The sequence below is a fragment of the Aedes albopictus genome, chromosome 2 (genome assembly GCF_035046485.1).
Source record: "Aedes albopictus strain Foshan chromosome 2, AalbF5, whole genome shotgun sequence".
NCBI classification, from domain to species: Eukaryota; Metazoa; Arthropoda; class Insecta; order Diptera; family Culicidae; genus Aedes; species Aedes albopictus.
In genome coordinates, this window is record NC_085137.1 from 514,736,898 (window position 1) to 514,758,401 (window position 21,504).

Below are 21,504 nucleotides of genomic sequence, written 5' to 3' on the forward strand. Positions count from 1 at the left end.
ACCTTCAAAAAGGAAATATTCAGCATTTGGGATCCATACTGCTGATACAAATGTTTTTTTTTTTAACTTAGAAAATGCAACTAAAGGAAATTTAAATTCAATATGACTGAATCTAGACATTCACTGGGTATTTTTCTACAACTGTGGAATGATGTGCGGAAAAACAAATGAAAATTTTTAAAAAAAATAGTTCAAATCGTTTTTTTATTGATTAATTACCCTACTATTCGTAGATTTGACGCAAATGACACGACGTCATGTTGAGATTCAACACGTGTGAGAATATGATCATTTGAATCAGCTGCGCATAAGCGCTTAATAACCTCTCTAAATTGCTTAGATCCTTAGATCATTGCATTCCTGAAACCAAAGAAAATGCATCCCCACGTTGTAAATAATAATTTGTCAAAGACGGAGTCAGTCATCATCGCAACCCCTAATGATAATCGATAAATATTGACACTAGCTGTATACCTGCGATTTCTAAGGGGTAGAGAGAGACGACCCTCACATCCACGTCACACGACATTCATTGTTTTCGGTAAGAAATATGTTCCCATCGCTGCTATCGCTCAGGCTATCCCTTTGATTCATTGACCCCATATCAGCAGCGCCTATAGCCAGCGTGCACAAATGACAACACGACAATACAATCGGGAGAGAAAAAATCACACCCAAAACATGTTGTTTGCAGTTGTAATCATTAACGGTTGCAAGTTGCTGCCATGGCGCGACAACGACAGCCCGCATCCCGGATCACACACAACTAGCATTAGATTGATTGCACGTTGGATCTGATCTGGGATTATCCGCAGGAGAAGCAATTTGTGCACACGTTGCTTAACCCACGGAAATGGAGATTGATCATAGCAGGCACTGCGCGCGGGCGTGCATTCATTTTTTTCTGTCACCGTGTTTTTCGTTCTCGTGAATTTTTATATTTGTACAATGAAACTTCAATTCGGCTGATATTCTAAAGGAAAATATATCGGAAAATTAGAATCGAGTTTGGAAATCCTATTTTGTTGAGCTGGGGATACAACGCAAGAAGCTTACAGTTACAGTGCGCGAGTTGACTGTAGGATTGATTGAAGATTTATTGTGGAAGATCAAGTGGATTCCGGAAACTCTGGCTCGTCATGATGTTGACGATGGATTGTTGGCGATCAGGATTGACGTGCAGCCGTTGCAGCATCTTTTTGACGATCATCAGACAAACCGGTGAGATCTTTCTGATTTGCTTTGATTTATATTACACACTTGTAAGTAATTTTTTTTGGTTAACATGTGTCAACATGACAATTTCTCGTACGCTTTTTCGCCAAGGAAAGCACCCCATTAAACCCTATCCAATTTCCAACTCCAGAACTGTCACATTTGCCCGAAAACCATTCGCCCGAATTCCAAATGCCCGAATGACAAACGCCCGAATGTAACAAAAGACCATTCACCCGAAAAACCATTCGCCCGAAAACCATAATAATCTTGAAAATACTTTTCTGAAATCAAGTTAGGCGTCGTCCACGCGTATTGCTTTCTTTGAGCACAGTCTGATATAAGACTTACACTGTTATAAAAGTTTTCAGCAATGGTAACATTCATTGGAATTGTCCCTTCTTTTGTTAATAGGCTTTCTTTCTAGTTCTGCCTTCAAGGAAATTAAATTCAATTTGATGTCATTTTTTACCAGAAATTTGCCCTTCTTTCAATCATGAGCTGTTCTTTGGAGTTGTTATTTTATGGGGAACCTTGACGTTTTATTTTTTACAATTTATGGATTCAAAACATGGTTTTAAAAGAACAGCTTATTCAAATAACAATGCTACATTCTCGCGATTTTGGTGTGTTTTTTTTCTGCATCCGTTAGCTCACACGTTTCAATTTTTATGAACTACTGTTCATTTTAACGAAACGTAGATATTCCGAGTAGATCAGTCGTGAACACTATTAACTCATAAGTGTTGACTACTCTGTGCTGAAGTTTTGGCGTTATCCTCTCGATCAACAATGCTATAACAATTAATGACCTATTGACGAATTTCGCACCAACTCGTCTTCGGGGTTGGCAGCACCCTCCCAGAATGTTATGAAATTTTGTGGGTTTCAAGACTTTACCTTTTCAAGCAACTTTGCGTATTTTGTTTTTTCAAAATTAACCTAGACTAACATTTAAAAAGAGTCAAAGTTCTTTAACCGTTTTTTTTTTCACAAAAAATAACTCGAATATGATAAGATGTACAAAAAAGTGATGTATGGGTGACATTTAGAGAATTGTCCAAGCTTTCATGAAAAAATATTTTTAAAATTCTAAATACATTTTTACACGCTAAAAAATATATTTTTAAAATTAAAAGTCAATTTACAGAAAATGCCCACTTTTTTATGTTTTGAAATTTTTTTCCAAGAAAGTCAATATTGTTGCCTAACTTTCCTCCATACATCACCAGATGGGCACTTTTAAGGAAAAAAAGTTTTTCTAACAAAAACTTTTTCATGTTAGTTTTTTTAGCGTGTTGCGCATTAGCCGTTTTTTTTCACAAAAAATATAACTCGAATATGATAAGTTGTACAAAAAAGTGATGTATGGGGAACTTTTAGGGAATTATCCAAGCTTTCAAGAAAACATATTTAAAAAATATAAAAAAATGTTTTACACGCTAAAAAATATCTTTTCAAAATTAAAAGTCAATTTACAGAAAAAGCCCACTTTTTTATGTTTTGATTTTTTTCCCAAGAAAGACAATATAGTTGCCTAACTTTCCTCCATACATCACAAGATGGGCACTTTCAAGGAAAAAAAAATTTCTAAAAAAAACTTTTTCATTTTATTTTTTTGCGTGTTGTGCATTAACTCGTACAGTAATGTATCCAGAATCCTAATGACAATCCATTAAAACTTAATGGGCTCAACTACTTTTTTAATATCTTAACGTGCTTGACATTGAAAACGTGCTTGATATTGGAAAGGGCTCAAGACAAATTTGCTTTTAGGGTTTTATATCAATGAAAACGCTTGTGTATTGATGAAATATGTACATATGTATATGTGTATTCAATTATTTTCTTTTCTACAATATATACATCCTTCTTTTATACATTCTATTGTAACGTTTTTTGAATATTAGATCTTTAGTCTATCTGAAACAAAGTAAACTTTTTTGGATTATCTTTTGAATTCGAAAACTTCTTCGCTTCAATTTGATTTTCAGAAATTGTAACAAATGAATGAAATTTTTGTGTACCAGGTATTGTTTTTACGTGACTGTATGTGTATAGTTCTTCAAGTTCATCCGTCATTTTTGCATATTGTTCATTTTAAATAAAGCAGAAATTCAATTTTGTTATATGTATATCTGACTGTTTAACTGCCCAGTCATACAGTTCTCGAGGAGTTGTGATTGTGTTTCCATAATCTCGAGCAAGACTTGCTCGTTTTGCCATTCGCTTGAGAGTACCTCCAACAGCGTCACATGGACCTTTGCCATGTGAAGTTGCGAAGAAGTGCCATTCTGCTTCCAATCCATAATTGGACCGAAAACTGCACAAACTGGCACATTTTTTTTGTTCTTATAATGAGCTGCTGCTCCATCTGACATGAAAGTAATTTTTGAGAAATCAATCGATTGTTTAATGAAATCCAGCAGTTTTGATATAAAAAACTGAACTGCTGTTGTATCGTGTGTAAGTACTTTAGATATTATTACAAAGCTCAAGTTTTCCAACTTATTTTCTTTTCTGTAGTACACTTCAAAGGGGTGAATGGTAGCTTGAGAATTATTCCAATGGTAACCTTGAGCTGAATTTTGAATGATAAATTTTCTGAAAAGTCACAAATTGTTAATACTTCACCCTGTTTAAGAGATTCTTTTTTATCCCGCAAAAATGAGGATTGTTCTTTATAAATGAAATCATGAGTCATAAGCTTATCAATTTTTTCTACAAAATACGGAACAAACTCGTCTATAGTCTTAGTAATAGTTTCCAAATTGCATCGATCAGTGGTTAGCCATTGTTGAAATAAAACCGATTCTTTATCATTCGCTTCTAATAATGATGTTAGTTCACTGGTTCTAGGCACACAATAATACAATTTCAGTCCAAGACCAAGAAGAAGAAGGCACCTAATCAAACAAAGTTGTAATGCCCATTGAGTGTTATTAAATGGGTATAAGGATTCTTGATACATCCTGTACGAGTTAATGCGCAACACGCTTCCCGTAACGTGGGTAGATCACCTTATAACGGTGCGTTACGGTGTAAGATCTACCACATTGCATCAAATTTTAATCTTGCTATTTTACTGCCTAAAGTGGTAGCATACCAGATTAGAATTTGATGTATTTTTGTAATGGTTATGTTTTAATTTACGTTTTGTTTTTAACTTCTAATAAACCTTTTAGTTTCAGGAGGATTCAGGTAATTTTATTGTATCATAATACCATGTTTTAAAAAATAGTAACTGTAACGAGCGTATCACTTATGCATTATTCAGTATATATTACTTAATCCTTTATTCTCTTTTCAGTGAAGAATCTTACCAACATTCCTGGCGCACTAATCAATATTTTCTAGCAAATCACCGTATACATCACCATAATAATACATGCGGACATGTTTAAATATCTATATCGTTATCTGGAAGCGTTTGGTACGGGAGGTCCACGCTTCCATCTTTCCCCTCGATTTCAAGGTGTAGAATGTTTTCAAATATTGACTATGTTGAAACCTTTCTATCCCTTGAAATCTTCTCTGCGGTACATGCTGCGCAGTTGGCCTGGTCGTTAGACAAGAAAAATGTAAGACTTGAAAAGTCTTCATTTTCCAGGATGCATTCAAGTAATGGCTGCGTTTGTGTGAGATTAGATTAGATTAGTACGAGTTAATGCGCAACACGCTAAAAAAAATAACATGATAAAGTTTTTGTTAGAAAAACTTTTTTTCCTTAAAAGTGCCCATCTTGTGATGTATAGAGGAAAGTTAGGCAACAATATTGACTTTCTTGGAAAAAAATTTCAAAACATAAAAAAGCGGGTATTTTCTGTAAATTGACTTTTAATTTTAAAAATATATTTTTTAGCGTGTAAAAATGTATTAAGAATTTTTAAAATATTTGTTCATGAAAGCTTGGACAATTCTCTAAAAGTCCCCCATACAACACTTTTCTATAGGTCTTGTCATTTTTGAGTTACATCGATTTTAAAAAATTCTTCGAAAAAAAGTTAGGCCCTCTTCAAATGTTACTCTTGAAAATTTTCGAAAATTTAAGTATGCAAAGTTGCTTATAAAAACCTAGTCTTTATGCCCACCAAGTTTCATTCGATTCTGAGAGGGTGTTGCCAACCACTGGTCGAGTTGGCGCGAAATTCGTCTGTTATGGATTTTGGGGTAATGGTATATTTGTGGTTTTAACACTTACTGTTATATAGGGTAGAGTTCACGAATTAGTCATTTTTATCTCACTTCTATCCTCTTTCGCACTTTATATAACGAACTTAGCTGATTTAATATGAATTTTATATACCGTTTCTACCTTAAATTAGTCTAGAACTTAGTTTATGAACATTTCATAATCATTTTTGTGTCTTGCCATTCAAATATCAAAGAAGGAATTGGAGTTGCACCAAAAACAATGACGATTTGAATAAAAATCCGACTCAGACTTCATTTGGAAGGTGACCCCAAACTTTTGCACGATGCAGCATACTAAGGGGTGACCCCAAACTTTTGCACGGTGACTTGTAAACCTAACTCGATCATTTAAATTATGTTATGAATTTTTCCGCTAAAATCTAATGAATGGCTCTCAAAGAGGATAGAAATAGGGTTCTAATTCAACTTTAATTTTGAAATTTGGTCGACCCAATTTTGAACTACACGGAAAACAATATTTCGTACAGATTTAGGAAAAACATGTAAGTTTAGGTAAACTTTTCGTACTAAAAATTTCATATGAAATTTGTAAAAAGTATCTACGAATCAAATCTAACTCTTTATCTTTCGAAAGAGTTTAAGAACGAGTGGATTAAACTGAAATATGATTGAGATATGACCGAATAACATTTCCATGTTTTCGAGGGGGTGACTCCAAACTTTTGCACGGGAGTGTAGTTCTGGTGGGATTTGAACCCACGTCTCCCCAAGTTCGCTAGACAGGGCGCGTTAACCAACTCCGCCACAGAACAAGGTAACGATTCTGTGAAGTAGAAAGCCAACCTGAACCCAAAGCCCACCTCACCCCACGTTCTTTCCTCGCAATTTACCATCTCCTTCGGTCCTTAGATGTCCACTTCCAACACTCTCTGAGCGTGCCTACGAACAACAGTGAGAGCAAGTTATTTTTAGTGTCGAGACTTTTGCCTATCCACAGCACATGCTCATCCACAACTTGCGAATGAGACCGTCAGTGTGTGTCGGGCATTCGACTCGGTCGCATGTCCCTCGCACGACCGCTATTGCGATAGAGAGACCACCGCTCTATTTCAACACGAATGTGGATTTTTTCGCAATTTTTCCACTCAATTTGTCCATTTTTCAACACATATTGTGCCTATGAACTTTAGGCATTACGTATGTCTAACATACCATTTCGGTTGGTTATCCGAAAAACAACAACATTCGTGTTGATGGTACAGTGGTTTTTCGATTTTGTCACAGTTCTATTTAATCACGCTTCATTATATCACACTCGATTTTAGCACACAATTTTTTTCGATTATTTTACGCTATGAGAACACAGCACAACATTTTTTTGTCTCAAGAGCAAACTTATGTGTCTCCGAAGATTTTTAGGCCGCTGAATCCGAATCCGGGCTCAGATTTGCTCCAACACGTCACAATTTTGAGCTATACCTTAATTTATAGGGCAAAATATGCGATTTTGGGCTTTTTTGACTGCAAGCCATTAAGCAAGGAAATATATTTTTTAATCAATCAAAAGGTTAATTGGTCAATTAACATCTAAATTAACGGCTCATGCAAAATATTTCGTTTTACCTAATCAAATTTGATAGATTTAAGCATTTTATGTTAGCATGAAAACTTGCGTGCAACTTTTGGAGGGTGACTTATATGGGAAATATCGTACCTAACATAAATCGCTTAAAACTATCAAATTCGATTTGGTAAAACGAAATATTTTGCATGAGTCGTTAATTTAGATGTTAATTGACCAATTAGCCTTTCGATTGCTTGAATAAAATATTTCCTAGCTTAATGGCTTGCAGTAAAAAAAGCTCAAAATCGCATATTTTGCCCTATAAATTGAGGTATAGCTCAAAATTGTGACGTGTTAAAGCAAATCTGAGCCCGGATTCGGATTCAGCGGCCCAAAATCCTTCGGAGACACATAAGTTTGCTCTTAAGACAGACAAAAAGTAATTTTTGTTACGCTGTGTTATGTGTGCATCATTGGTACAAATTTGGGCTCGGTTGATTCATATTTCGCAAAGTTAGAACCGTTCGGGTAAAACACTATTTTTCAGACAACTCATTTTTGAGGTGTTATATCTCAATCAGTGAACCGAATTGAACAATATGTAGAGACTGTTTCAGAAATTATAAATACACTAACGTTTAACTGCCATTTCAATTTGAGCACAATATTCAAAAAAGTTTCTTCTAGCTCTTATAGTAAACATGCTAATGATGTAAATAATACCAACTTTGTTGATGTTTCTGGTAAAAGTTGAAAAATTAGGCTCTATAAACTAGATGATTAAAATTTGAAGTTGCACAAAGTGGTCAAAAAATGTAGCATATTAGAGAAGAAGAAAATCTCACAGATAAAATATTTAATTTCCAAACACAATAAAAATTGCTGTATCGATAACAAAAGATACTTCTCGATTGGTAAGAGTAATTTTTACTGGAATATTTGATCAAGAACCACCATTACGGGCCTTCTCAATACAATTTTTTTGTTTCTCAATTTCTCAACAACACCATTAGCCACAAACGTTAAGCAAACGAATGTCTTAATAACTGCTTACTGCATTCGTTTTTATGGTATGACAAGCTTTGCTATCTGAAGAATTGAATGAGCTGAAAAAATAGGTTCGTTTAGATTGAATGCGTTCAGGAATGCTAAGAAACTGTGTAATAGTTCTTATATTCCGTAGAAAAGTTTAAAAAATAAGAAACTTGATCTCCGGAAAAATGTTGTGGAAATGCCTTTACCGATTTTTTCCCAAAATTTGATCAAGGCATTCCTTAGACAACTTGTTGAGAAAGCGAATGTGATAAAAATTTAGATAATTTTTGGTATTTAGTGATACATAATGTTGAAATCATTAAAAAACACCCTTGTGCAAAAGCAAATTTGAAAAATTAAGTTATTTGTTAGAGAACTCGACTATTTTTAAAAATATCGAGACAATTGAAAGGATGTATGAAAATATGGAGTACGATATACTATACTCTGAAAGAAGTTGGTAAAAATCATTAGAACAGTTCATTTAATTTAATAAACATAGTGTACCGTCAAACGGGGTTACTTGCAACAGCGGTGTAACTTGCAACACGATGACATACACTTTATGTGAAATAATTTCTAATAATAATGAAAACTACCATGCCCTTCTATTTCGGTTATAGAGATTATGTATACCAAAGATCGAGTTATTGAAAAAAAATAGCTTTGTTTCTTTCGCGTTACGTACTGTTCCTTTGAATTCCACTAAGAATTTGCATCCTTTGAAAGATACGTATTTCGACCTCAACTGTAAAGTCGTCTTCAGTTTCTTGTACTTGACTCGACTCAAGTACAAGACACTGAAGACGACCTTACAGTTGAGGTCGAAATACGTATCTGTCAAAGGATGCAAATTCTTAGTGGAATTCAAAGGAACAGTACTTAACGCGATTTTCTTTTATTTACAGATATTCCCCTAACAAGCCCAGGTTAATCATCATCATTTGTTTCTTTGTTAATTGTTCAGCTACACTGTTAAAGAGGTTTGCTCATTTCATGCCATAAAAACAAGTATGAAAATTGTGTTTCACCTCTCCGCTATGGTAAGTGCGATAAGTCTGATGACTTTGGTTGTAGTTAGGGTACCTAATAGTAAGCTTAGTAAAACGATAGAAGTTTAATAAACTTATCGGCTATGTAATGTAAAAAATCATTATTATATTCGTCAACCACTATGGGGTAACTTGCAACAGTTAAATTTGGCAACACCTTCTATTATTAATCTTCATCTCACGATATTTTTGACAGAATTAACCGAAACAGATCATTACTTGATTACGTAACGAGTTCATTTTCAATGACAACTCATTTTTTACATTTTTTTGAACGTGATGTTCAAACATTGCATTGTTAGGAAATACCATATTATGGAGTTTTATTCATGTTAAATCTTGTTAAAAGTTTAATTTAGTTTATGGGCGCTTTAAAACAATCACCAACATCAATTCTGAACCTAGATGGACTATTTTTTTTCAGCTGAGTACCCAAATTAACGATTTGTTTCAATCATGTTATTTTAGCTGAGATTGTCAAACACCACTTCAAACTGAAAACTACTTAAAGATGACTCACTCTACCTTTTCAAGAAATGACAATTATTATTGTTGACATTTTGTTACAAGTACTATGTCACAACATCCATATATATTTTGTGTTTGAGGGACGTGAGATCTGTTGTTAAACGATATACTCTCACTTGCAATAACTATATCTACCCTTTCATGAAAAAATATATGTCAATTGGTAAGTGTACATCTTAACAATGCATTTATCATGCATTACATCAAAAATTTACAATACGACTAAGCACTAGAATGTTCGTGCTGTTCAATGATAGCTAATTTAACTTCATGGCCTTTGTTGCAAGTTACCCCACAGATGGGGAAACTTGCAACAAGCATGAATTTTGCACCTCCTGATTAGGTGACAACATATTTTGATAAATCAATTGCTGCATAGTATTCTACTCTCGGTAATTTGCGTACACGATGCTTTACATGATGGTTTAAATGTTTTAATTTTCAATGATATTGCTACAAAGTCGAAAAGTGTTGCAAGTTACCCCATTTGACGGTATTTATAATTTCTGAAACAGTCTATAAATGCTTCACAAACTATTAAAACATAGGTATTTTTTAAACGTTGGAAAAAGTTATCGTGGATTGACACTTTTTGGATTTTTCTCGAAAAAATGTAATTTTTTTACATCAATGTCAATAAATTTTAGTGTTGATATCCAAAGATTTTCCACTTCTGTTCTCAAGTTATTTCTTATCAGATATATGAGAGCCAAATTAGTTTGAAGGAAGAACACATTTAGTAATTTTTGTGTGGTATTGTAAATTTGACTTATTTTCCTCTATATGGGTAAAAATTACAATCCGGTATAACTTAATTCGCCGTGAGAAAATATTACATTTTATAACGTCGTATTAGGTATCAATATATTGTTGATAAACGTTAAAAAATTCATTCAATTCGGTTCACTGATTTCCGAGATATGACAGTTCAAAAATTAGTTGTCTAAATAATAGTGTTTTACCCGAACGGTTCTAACTTCGCGAAAAATTAATCAATCGAGCCCAAGTTTGTACCAATGACGCACATACACCGTGTCCAATAAGTTCTCATACAAAATACAAATTTAGAAATTTTAATTTTATTTCACATCTGTTATTCATATTTTCAAAGTGAATGCATGTATTGAAGGGCCACATAATACTGATTCAATAAAGCATACGGTTTAGAATAACGACATTTTTTTTTGTTTTTAGAAGCCTAGTAGTACCAGAGATTAAAATTTTCATTTTCAAAGAGTGAAGTTCAACATGAATCTTGAAGATTCTCAACTGAGGGATCAAAATAAAATTCATTTTGGTGAATGAATTTTTTCACTTATTCATTCATTTGTCTGTCACTGACAATTTTCACTGAGAAATATAACTAGACCGTAACTCCCGATTATTCTTCTAATCACCTCAAAACTTGTGTATAGTAGTTAATTAGAATACTAATTAACTGCTCTATTTGTCCATTATGTCAGATTGTGCGTTTGTAAACAAAAATTGGGCATTTTACGACGTGCGAAAAAATATTCGTGACAGAGAATTGAATGAAAAAAGACAGGCATTCAGCTGACAATGAATGTGGCCAAACACGAATGAAAATATGGGAATATCAATCTTCACTTTCAACCTTCGATTTTTTTACACACTGAGTAGTACACTTCCGTTTTCTGAAATCCGTTTGCCCCGCACGCAAGAAAAATGTTCGAAAAGTTTTTCATTCTACGGTAGCTAAATAGAGTCCATAATGTTAAATTTTGAGTTTTTATCCCCAGTATTGTACCAAATGGATATACTAAGGTTAAATTTAAGCAATTTTAGTGATAATATGGTAAGTAATTTCCTAGTAAGCTCATCTTGGGCTGATTTTCTTGAAAATGACCGTTATATTAAAGATAAACATCATATAACGTAAATTTTGAACAAAATTTACCACAATAGGAACACAAGCATGTTTTAGAAGTGAGAATAATGTGAAACAATAAGATAATATGCAGCCATGCTTCTTTAACACAACAAATTTCATTAAAACAGGTAGATATATATTTTTGTTTAATTTACGTTTTATTTTGTACAACATAAAACGGCTTCGTACTTCACCAATACAGAATGTTATATTTTTCTCTTCTGATCATAGTTGCTACTAGCAATGGTGAGGACAGGAACCTAATTTGTTTCAACCTAAAACCTTTACCCGTTAAAATGAGACGAAATACCAATGAAATAGCGTGCGTGCCAGCTGAAATCGACTTACGACACATAAGCGATCAGCAGAGAAGGATAAAGGACAATTAATTTCAAAACATATGCTGTATTTGATCAATGTTAGTTGGCCTTTCAATAAATAAACTTACTTTGAAAATTCTAATTACAGATGAGAAATGAATTCAATTTGATTTTGTATGAGAACTTATTGGACACGGTGTATAATAGGTTGACAAACAGTCAACCTATTTTTTGATTTTTTGAGATTTTTTGATGCCTTCTATGAAAAGTTACAGCATGTTGAAATTTTTTGTGGAAGAAATAAGTTACCTATCCCAAACATTTTGGCCATTCCCTGTATATGGCTGTAACTCTTTAAAGGTCAAATCAAATTGAATGAAATTTTGACACAATACATCTACATACATCTACAGTTTTAGGTAAAAAAAATGTGATATTTTTTAACGTTTTTGTTTGACCCAAGATTCTCAAATGGTAAGTCTCTTGTTTCGACGATATCTCCGCCAACACTTAACTGATTTTGATGAAATTTTTATGGTATTAGCTACACATAATGTATTATTCCTGGCCAAAAAATCAGCTATTTTTGTGCACGCAATCGAAAGTTATACATCATTCTTTGTGTCTCATTTTTTTCGAGTCCAGTCTTTATTAGGTATTTTTTCATACACCCTTTTCAAAAGTTAGGTAAGGTAAAATTGTTATATATTGATAAATGATTTACGAAATCCCGCGCATGAACAAAATCTCATATAAATTGAAAATTATCGAGTCAAAATAACATTTTTCCGTGTTTTGGATTGGAAATAAGAGCACTCTGTGGATAATCCTAGGAAAATTCTTGTGAGAATTCTACGATAATTCTTGGTAGAATCCTAAAATAATTCTGAGACATTGGGGAATTTTGAAGAAAATCCAATGTGAAAAATCCAGACAGAATACAAAAGAGAACTCTGGGAGAAATCTGAGAAGAATTTAGCGAATATTTTACGAAAACCCTGAGAAGTTACTTGAAAATTTCATGAGAGCACTCTGTGGAATATTCTAAGAAAATTCTGACGAAAAATCTGAAATAAGTTTGAAAATAACTCTGGGAGTTTGCTACATAGATAGGTCCTGAAACGATTCTGAGCAGGTCCTAGAAGGATTCTGAGGGAATTATTTTTTTATTATTCCTGTTCGGGTTTGTCACTGCGACCAGTTTTTAGATCTATTGTGACATTACCCGTATCCTTAGTGTAGTGCATGTCGCATTACTCAATTGCCATTGAGGGGCAATAAAGTATCGATTTTGATACAGTTTTTGTATTGTTTTCTTAGAAAACAAAACAAGAGTTCTGATATTGGCCATGCATCGGAAACCTAGCATCATCCTTGTTTTACTGCTAAATTCTCCCCAGTAGGAAGTTTAGGACCCGGGTTTTAACATTAGCAGAAATATCATTCCAATAATAGAACATGTGCTCAGTAATAAGGATTCTAGTATGTTCCTTGCGTACTAGCACTTTCCAGTCTTCAAAGAGTTAGTGCATACATGGATCCCTAACCCAATTTGATTTTCTTTGCATTGAGTTTAGCCTCAGATGGTGAGGTTTTTAACTATATCCAAAGTAAAGTTGGTAAACTCAGTTTTAGTTAAAAACTGGAAGTCTCCAAAACACCAGTAGTAAGGACTAAATACTATAATTCCTTGAATTACCAGAACACATATTCCAAAAGTGAAAAATAGGACGACACAAGATTTCGGTTTGGTAGATCTATCACCGCAACGCAACCCAAAAAGGCGATCTACCCACGCTACGGGCTCCGTTAAAGATCGAGCATCTTTTAAACCCCCTCAACCATTCATCCCTCAGCACGGGTCGCCTGACACCTTGGATTGGGGTTACCTGTTTGGTGGACTTTTACCCCCGGAACAGGTGGTCTGTAGTGCCATTCTAAACCGGCAGCTACACGGGCAATTCTGAGGGAAATCCAGAAATCTTTAGCAAATTCTAAAGAAAATCTGATGGGAATGCTGGAAATGCTGAGACAATTCTAAGGCTAATCCTGAGATGATGCTGAGTAGACTTCTCATATGATTCTGAGAAACTTTTGATGAGAATCTTGGAATGATCCTGCAAAAAAAATCTTGAGAAGAATCTTCAGTGGGTTCTGGAAAGAGTTCTAAGAGGACTAAGTAATCCTTTGAAGCTTTTGACGAGAATCCAGAAAGTAATTCTAAGAGTATTCTAAATAGATAATAGAGACCACTCTGAGTTGAATGTTGGAACGATTATGTGAAGATCCTGAAAGAATTCCTAAAAACATAATATCATGAATAGAATCTAAGGAGAACCCAAAGTAGTTTCTACGGATAATTCTGAGAAGATTCTGATGAGAACCCTGGGAGGGCTTGGAACAGAATCCAGAGAGCGATTTGATTAAAATCCTGAAAGGATATTGAGGAGAACCCTGCGCATATTTGAAAGAGAGTATCTTGCAAGGAGCTTTGCGAGAGAACCAATCAAGGATTGTTGAAAGAATCCGATCGGATTCTTAAGGGAATTTGGCACGGATTCTAAAGAGAGTTTAGCAAAGATTCTGTCAGGTTTGTGAAGAAAATATTGTCAGTGTTCTGGGGCCGCTCAAACCCCACGTAGACTTGGGGAATCTAGCCAAAGTCTACGCTCCATAGAAATTTTAAAATTTTTGTATGGACAAAAGTCTACGAGGGGGGAGGGGTTGTCTGAGATGGCCAAATTTTGGTCTACGTGGTTTATGATCAGCCCCTACTGAAGAGACTACTACCAGGAACTTAAGCATGATACTGCGAAGATTCTGATGAGATTTTTACGAGAATTCTATCGATAACTCCTCGAGATTTTTAATGAAACCTCGTCAAAGGTTCTAATAAGAACATTGCGAAGATTTCGATGCGAGTCTTACGGAGAGTTCAGAAAAAGTTAGACTGGGGTATAAATGAAAATCCTCGCATCTGATGAGAATACTGGCTATATGAAGGTTCTGCAAGAACTGCAAGAACTGTTCTTAATCCTCGTAATCCTTTAGAGTTTGGTATAGTTTGAGCATTTTTGAAATTTTTGTTTCGTTTAAGTGGTTTAAGGGAACTGCACGGAAAATAAAATAACCTATGAAAAAAATTTAGAATAAAAATATTTTAACAATAATCATAAAATCTCAAAATGTTTTCGCCTCAAAAAACCCGTCTCCCAAATAGGCTTTCAGGAAAAATATAAAAGTGTGGGGATGTTGAAAAATAAAAATTAAAAACTCAAAAAACGAAATTCACAAAATCGAGAATTAAAAAGAATCATCTTCCAAAACACAATCGATTTAAACGATTTTAGATGACTTTGGAGCCGGAGGGGTCATATATGACCCCAACATAGAAACGGCTGTATAAATTCACCCATACAGCAAAACAGAATACTGTCTTTGGCAAAGTTGTTGCAAATTAAGTCCTCTATTAAGGAAAAATGGGAATAGTTGTATTTGAGACTTCATTGACAACCTAGAACATCCTGAACACCATGGAAAAACGAAATAATTGACACACCAGTTGTTCTAAAAGCTGAACTTGGATATGGATTACGTTTATATGTATTCATTAACCTTTGGTCAAGAATATCAAGAGATGTTTTATATTCTGGGATGTTCTAGGTGTTCCAAATTGTCCTAGAAAGAAGTCCTTCAAATCTTCAAGAATAATTTTATGTATTTTCGCCACAAATAATAGCATTGCATAACCTACTGTGATCCGTGAAGCTCTTGACATCTACAGTGTCATTTAGATACACTACAGGGATATCCCAGGTCAGCCAAACTACCTTGGAGTTCAGTACTTCAGGTCTACACCCGTAACAATAGTCATATCTGTTATACTGAGTAACGCTGCATAATCAACCGCGGTTACTGGAGTAGTCTGAAGTCTACTAGCTTATTATAGCCCTTTGGGACATTCAGGCTCGTCCAAACTGTTCTATAATGAAGTCCTTCAAATCTATAAGAATAACTCTATGTGTTTTCGCCATAAAAAATGGAATTGTATAATCTGGTGGGATCCGTGAAGTTCTTGAAATCTCATTCATGTTCAAATGTCATTTAGAGACACTATAGGGATATTCCAGGTCAGCCAAACTACCTTGGAGTTCAGAACTTCAGGTCTACACTTGTAACAGTAGCCATATTTGTTATACTGAGTAACGCTGCATAATTTACCGCGGTATATGGAGCAATCTGAAGTCTACTAGCTTATTTTAACTCTTTTGGATATTCACGGTCGTCCAAAATGTTCTATAATGAAGTCCTTCAAATCTACAAGAATAACTCTATGTGTGTTCGTCATAAATAATAGTATTGCATAATCTGCTGGCTGCCGGGGCCCGTAGCGTAGTGGCTACACGTTCACTTCATAAGTGGATGGTCATGGGTTCGATCCCAGCCCCGGCACTTCGTCAGTTGCTCTTCCCCCCGAGAGCGGCTGGCACTTGACCCTCTTCTGAGCTCCATAGCTCAAACGGACCCGGATAATTGGATATCGGCGAAACGGCAACTCATAATGGACCCCCAATCGTACTGGAAAAGGAACAAGAGCCACACATCAACATCCTCGTGCTCATCATTCTACTATGGGCAGGGTAGAAAGTAACAGCAGCGCAAAGGCTGCCAGTTCGCTATAGTAGAATAAAAATGAATAGAATACATTAAGGCGCTGTACAAAGTTTAAGTGCAGCTGCCGATTGGAATCGCTCACGCAGTGCCCTAGTGGACAAAAGAGCTGTAAATTAGGTTAAGTGGTTGAAGAATAAAAAAAATAATCTGCTGGGATCCGTGAAGCTCTTAAAATCTCAAATGTCATTTAAAGACACCATAGGGATATTCCAGGTCAGCCAAACTACTTTGGAGTTCAGAACTTCAGGTCTACACTCGTAACAGTAGCCATAGCTGTTAAACTGAGTAACGATGCATAATCAACCGTGGTTTCTGGAGCTATCTGAAGTCTTCTTGCTTATTTAAACCCTCTGGGATATTCACGATCGTCCAAACTGTTCTATTGAAGTTCTTCAATTCTACAAGAATGTCTTTATGTGTTTTCACCACAGATAATAGTATTGCATAATTTGCTGGGATCCCTGAAGCTCTTAAATCCTAAATGTCATTTAGAGACACTATAGGGATATTTCAGGTCAGCCAAACTACCTTGGAGTTCAGAACTTCAGGTCTACATTCGTAACAACAGTCATATCTGCAATACTAAGTAACGTTGCATATTTATCTATGGTTACTGGACCAATCTGAAGGCTACTTTTTATTATTAACCTTTAGGACATTCAGGGTCGGGCAAACTGTTCTAAAATGGAGTCCTTCGAATCTACAAGAAAAACATTGTGTTTTCGCCATAAATAACAGCATAGCATAATCTGCTGAGATCCGTGAAGCTCTTGAAATCTTAAAAGTTATTTAGAGACACTATGGAAATATTCCAGGTCAGCCAAACTATCTTGGAGTTCAGAACTTAAGGTCTACACTCATAACATCAGCTATATCCGACATACTGAGTAAAGTTTCATAATAAATCGCGGTGATTATGTTTTAGATAGTAACATTATACTACCAAATAGGATCTAAACTCAAGAACAGTTTGGATGACCTAGGATATTCCGACTGATCTGATACTCTCTATTGAAGTTTCAGAAGACTGACTTGACATGATAGATTATAAATCGTCGCATTGTATAATGAAAGAAGTTATCGTTACACCCATAGACTTTAGGATCTAAACTCAAAAACAGTTTGGATGACCTAGGATATCCCGACTGAGCTGATACTGTCTATTGAACTTCCAGAAGACTAACTGGACATGAAAGATTACAAACCAAAGCTTTGTATAATGAAAGAAGCTATCGCTACACCCGTACACTATAGGATCTAAACTCAGGAACAGTTTGGATGACCCGACTGAGCTGATACTGTCTATTGAACTTCCAGAAGACTAACTGGACATGGAAGATTACAAACCAAAGCTTTGTATAATGAAAGAAGCTATCGCTACACCCGTAGACTATAGAATCTAAACGCAAGAACAGTTTGGATGACTGATGTAATACTCTCTATTGAACTTTCTGAAGACTTACTGGACATGATAGATTACAAATTGAAGCTCTGTATAATGAAAGAAGTTACCCTTACACTCATAGACTTTAGGATCTAAACTCAAGAACAGTTTGGATGACCTAGGATGTCCGGAAAAAAATATTCTGCATAATATTCTACGTTTTCTATACTATTGAGCACCAAAACTACAGAAATACGTAGAAAAACCCCCATAATAACGCTTGGAAAAATTCCGGCTTCAAAGGGTTAAACAACTATAAAAACAACTTCTGATTGTTTTGGACTAAACTAAAATAAATTATGAATCATTAAGTCTTGTTAAGTGTAGAATTAGCAGAGTTAAAATACACACAAATAAAAACAAAAAAAAATAGGTCGTAACCAGATTAAATGAAGTTTCACCTAGAATTTGGTACTAAAATTTCGAAAATGTTCTGCAACTTACAGCCACCTTTTTAAATAATGGTGGTGGATAGCGTGGGAGAGATCTATTCTGCACAAGATTCTGCATTATCATGATTTTACCATAAAATTTGTTTCCAGTGCATCGCCGAATGTCAACTGAACGCCACAGGACTCTACGCGGACGGAATGGTCAACCGGGACGAGATGACGACGATGTTCATGGATGCGGTCAAGGATGCACCCGTATGGCAACCGATGGTACGCGACCTGCTGGACGAATGCTTCCGACAGGCCGAGGCCAATAAGGACATCATCGCAGCCGGAGCCATGCTCGAGCCGAGCTTCGAGGGGGAGAAGATTTGCCATCCGATCTCCGGTGCGATTATGCGGTGCATGAATAAGAATCTATTCCTCATGTGCCCGAAGGAAAGCTTCAACGAAGGAGGAGAATGCAACCAGCTGATGGATTACTTCAAAATGTGTAACGGAATTTGAGAAGACTCGCTGTTTTATTAACGTTAGCAAAATCTTGTTTCCCGGGAAAACATAGCGTATACTACAATATGTAAATAAATCGATTATGCAAATTTGAACTGAATAATAGTTTATTTTATAATATTTTTTTTTAGTTTCAAACTTATTCTGTGCTGATTCTACAAAAACATATAGGTTTTGTAACGGTTCTGAAAACTTGTTAAAGCTTATTTGACTTGATCGATTTCCATATCAATTTTTTTCTCCTTCACCATCTCAAGTAGTCCACAAATTAGCGAAAAAAAAATATATATATGAGCTGAGAGATACCTACTTTGAAGAATTTTAACTAATTTGATAATATGTAGTTTGCTGGGTTTTTGACCTCCTACGAAAATTTTCCGCTAATTCAACGTACAATTACAAAATTATATACCCAGACTGTTAGTAATGCACATAACGTGGAAAGAAACATAATTGAAGGTTGCGCTCAATTTATCTCATCCGGCTAATCGACAACGATGACAACGACGACGACTGCCTCGTCATATGTCATACACAAAACCCAAGAAGAAGGGAGAACAGGAAACTCCCGGCCATTCGCATTCCCATTGGCGAATGATAACAGAGCCTCTGTTGATGTTTTGCGTGAACTGCGCCATCAATGTGACGAAATCGCCATCGATGACACCTTGTTGTTAAAACAGATTCGCACTCGCATATTTTGTTTTATTGGGAGCAGTTCGTGCTTATCAGAACACCTGGCGCACAGGTTGACATACTTGAGACTACGTCCATTATGATCAACCACTTGAGCTCACGGGCCATCGGTTATTGGTCAGTTGGAACAGGTGTCCACTCAGGCCGAGTCGTTCGAGTAATCCCGTGCGGCAATAATAAGAAATCGATTCGAAGAATATCACTTACTGGGTAATCAAAGGCGGCGCTGAGATTGGTACTCGAGATTGCGTAGTAGTGGTAATTGCGCGTACTGTGATCTAGGTGTCAATTAGCTAGAAAGTAGGCGTAAATGCCACTAATGTTTTAAGAAATCTACATATTAATTGGGATATTCTGCTGTTCCTGTTGTATGACGTGTTCGGTTATCCATTTCCAATTCAAAAGCATTTTTCAGTATTATTTGACTTGTTTTGAGCACCTTTTTGTTGAGGTTATACTTTTGGATATGATTAGCTACTGAAAATCTAGATTATTTCCCCTTACTCGCAAATTTATCTTACTGGATATGCCTACTATTCTACCTCAATCCTTCTGGCTTCATTGATGAAAGTTGTGAAGGGATCATAGATGATTTCTGAAGGAATTTCTAAAGGGATCTAGAAAAACGGATAAGAATACCAGATAGCAGAAATATCAAAAAAAATCTTGGAACGATCTTCTGAAGTAATCGAAGAAAAAAAAAATCGAAAGGGATTCATGAATACCTGAGAAAATCTAAGAAGGATCTTCAGAAATTTATCCTGGGGATCTTTCTGGAATTACATCTTTCCAGATGGGATTTGTCCTGATGGTTCTTCTGAAAATCATTAAGTAGTGCTTTCTAGTATTTCTCACGAAGTTACTCTTAAAATCTTAAAATGGCCTACAGGAAGAGCTGATGAAGGATCTACTGGAGGAATATCTAAAAAAAAATCGGGAGAGATCTCAGTAAAATCTAATAGAAAACCCAAAACAATCTTCTCGAGAAATCAACTCCTCTTGAGAGAAGAACTTCCTGCAGGAATCCTAGCCGAAATATGTGAAGGATGTGCACAGGGTTCTCCTTGAGAAATATCAGTAAAACAAACTGTTAGATAAATTCCATAAGAAATAATCGCAGGAAATCTAGCAAAGATTTCTTAACCTTTCAGCACGCTCGCCATCAAGCATTTGAAACTGCACCACGCTCGTGCTGAATACGACGAGTAAGGGTTTTTGGTAGTGTTGTAATTCTTACAACGGCACGCGTCCTGAAGAGTTAAAAAAACGACAGCAAGATTAGGAGGAATATCAAGAGGAACTATTGATGGAATTCCAGACAGAACTGCGAATGTAGAAAAAACTCTTTGACAAATGTCTCAAGAAACTTCGGAAGATCCCGGAATGTTGCCTATGTAACCAGTGCTCGAAATAGCCATTAATAAACTTGTCTGATAAATTCATGAATTATGTAGTCTCGCATAACAGGTTTCAAAACATAATCCCAGGGGAAGCAAATGGCCGAAAGATCCCGAAATGCGATCATATTGACCAGAAATGCTCAATATAGCCTTCAACAAACTTGTCTTGTAAATTTATGAAGTTTGATATGTCGCAGGGCAGGTTTCAAAACATATTAAAGAATGGCCACGTAACCAGGGAAACTAAGTGACCGAAAGATCCCGGAATGTGTCCAACGTGACCACAAATGCTCGAAATAACCTTCAAAAATTTTAACTTGTCATTTCATGAAGTTTAACATATCGCAAGGCAGATTTCAAAACTGATCGAATTTGGCCACTTTCCCAGGGGAACCAGGTGTCCGGAAGATTACGGGATGTGGTAAATGTATCCAAAAATGTCCGAAATGGCCTAAAATGAACTTGTCTTGTAAATTCATGAAATTTGATATGTCGGAAGGCATGTATCGGCAGAATAAAGCATGCGGACCATCACCCGGTAAAAACCTACCCCTCGTTACCTCGGAATAATTCCGGAACCAAGTGGCCAATGACATTTTTTGTTACACAATAGAATCCAGAACCATTA

At 35.6% G+C, this 21,504-nt stretch overlaps 1 protein-coding gene across 1 annotated transcript in view; it reads left to right on the forward strand.

The window, feature by feature from the left end:
• LOC109409795 (general odorant-binding protein 67) overlaps nucleotides 1–19,081 on the forward strand; it is a 34,418-nt gene extending 15,337 nt beyond the window's left edge. The window contains exon 3 of the mRNA XM_029870199.2: nucleotides 18,421–19,081. Within this exon, the coding sequence (XP_029726059.1) occupies nucleotides 18,421–18,777 (357 nt within the window). The 3' untranslated portion in view covers nucleotides 18,778–19,081. The remainder of the gene's footprint in view (nucleotides 1–18,420) is intronic.
• The last annotated feature ends 2,423 nt before the right edge of the window (nucleotides 19,082–21,504 follow it).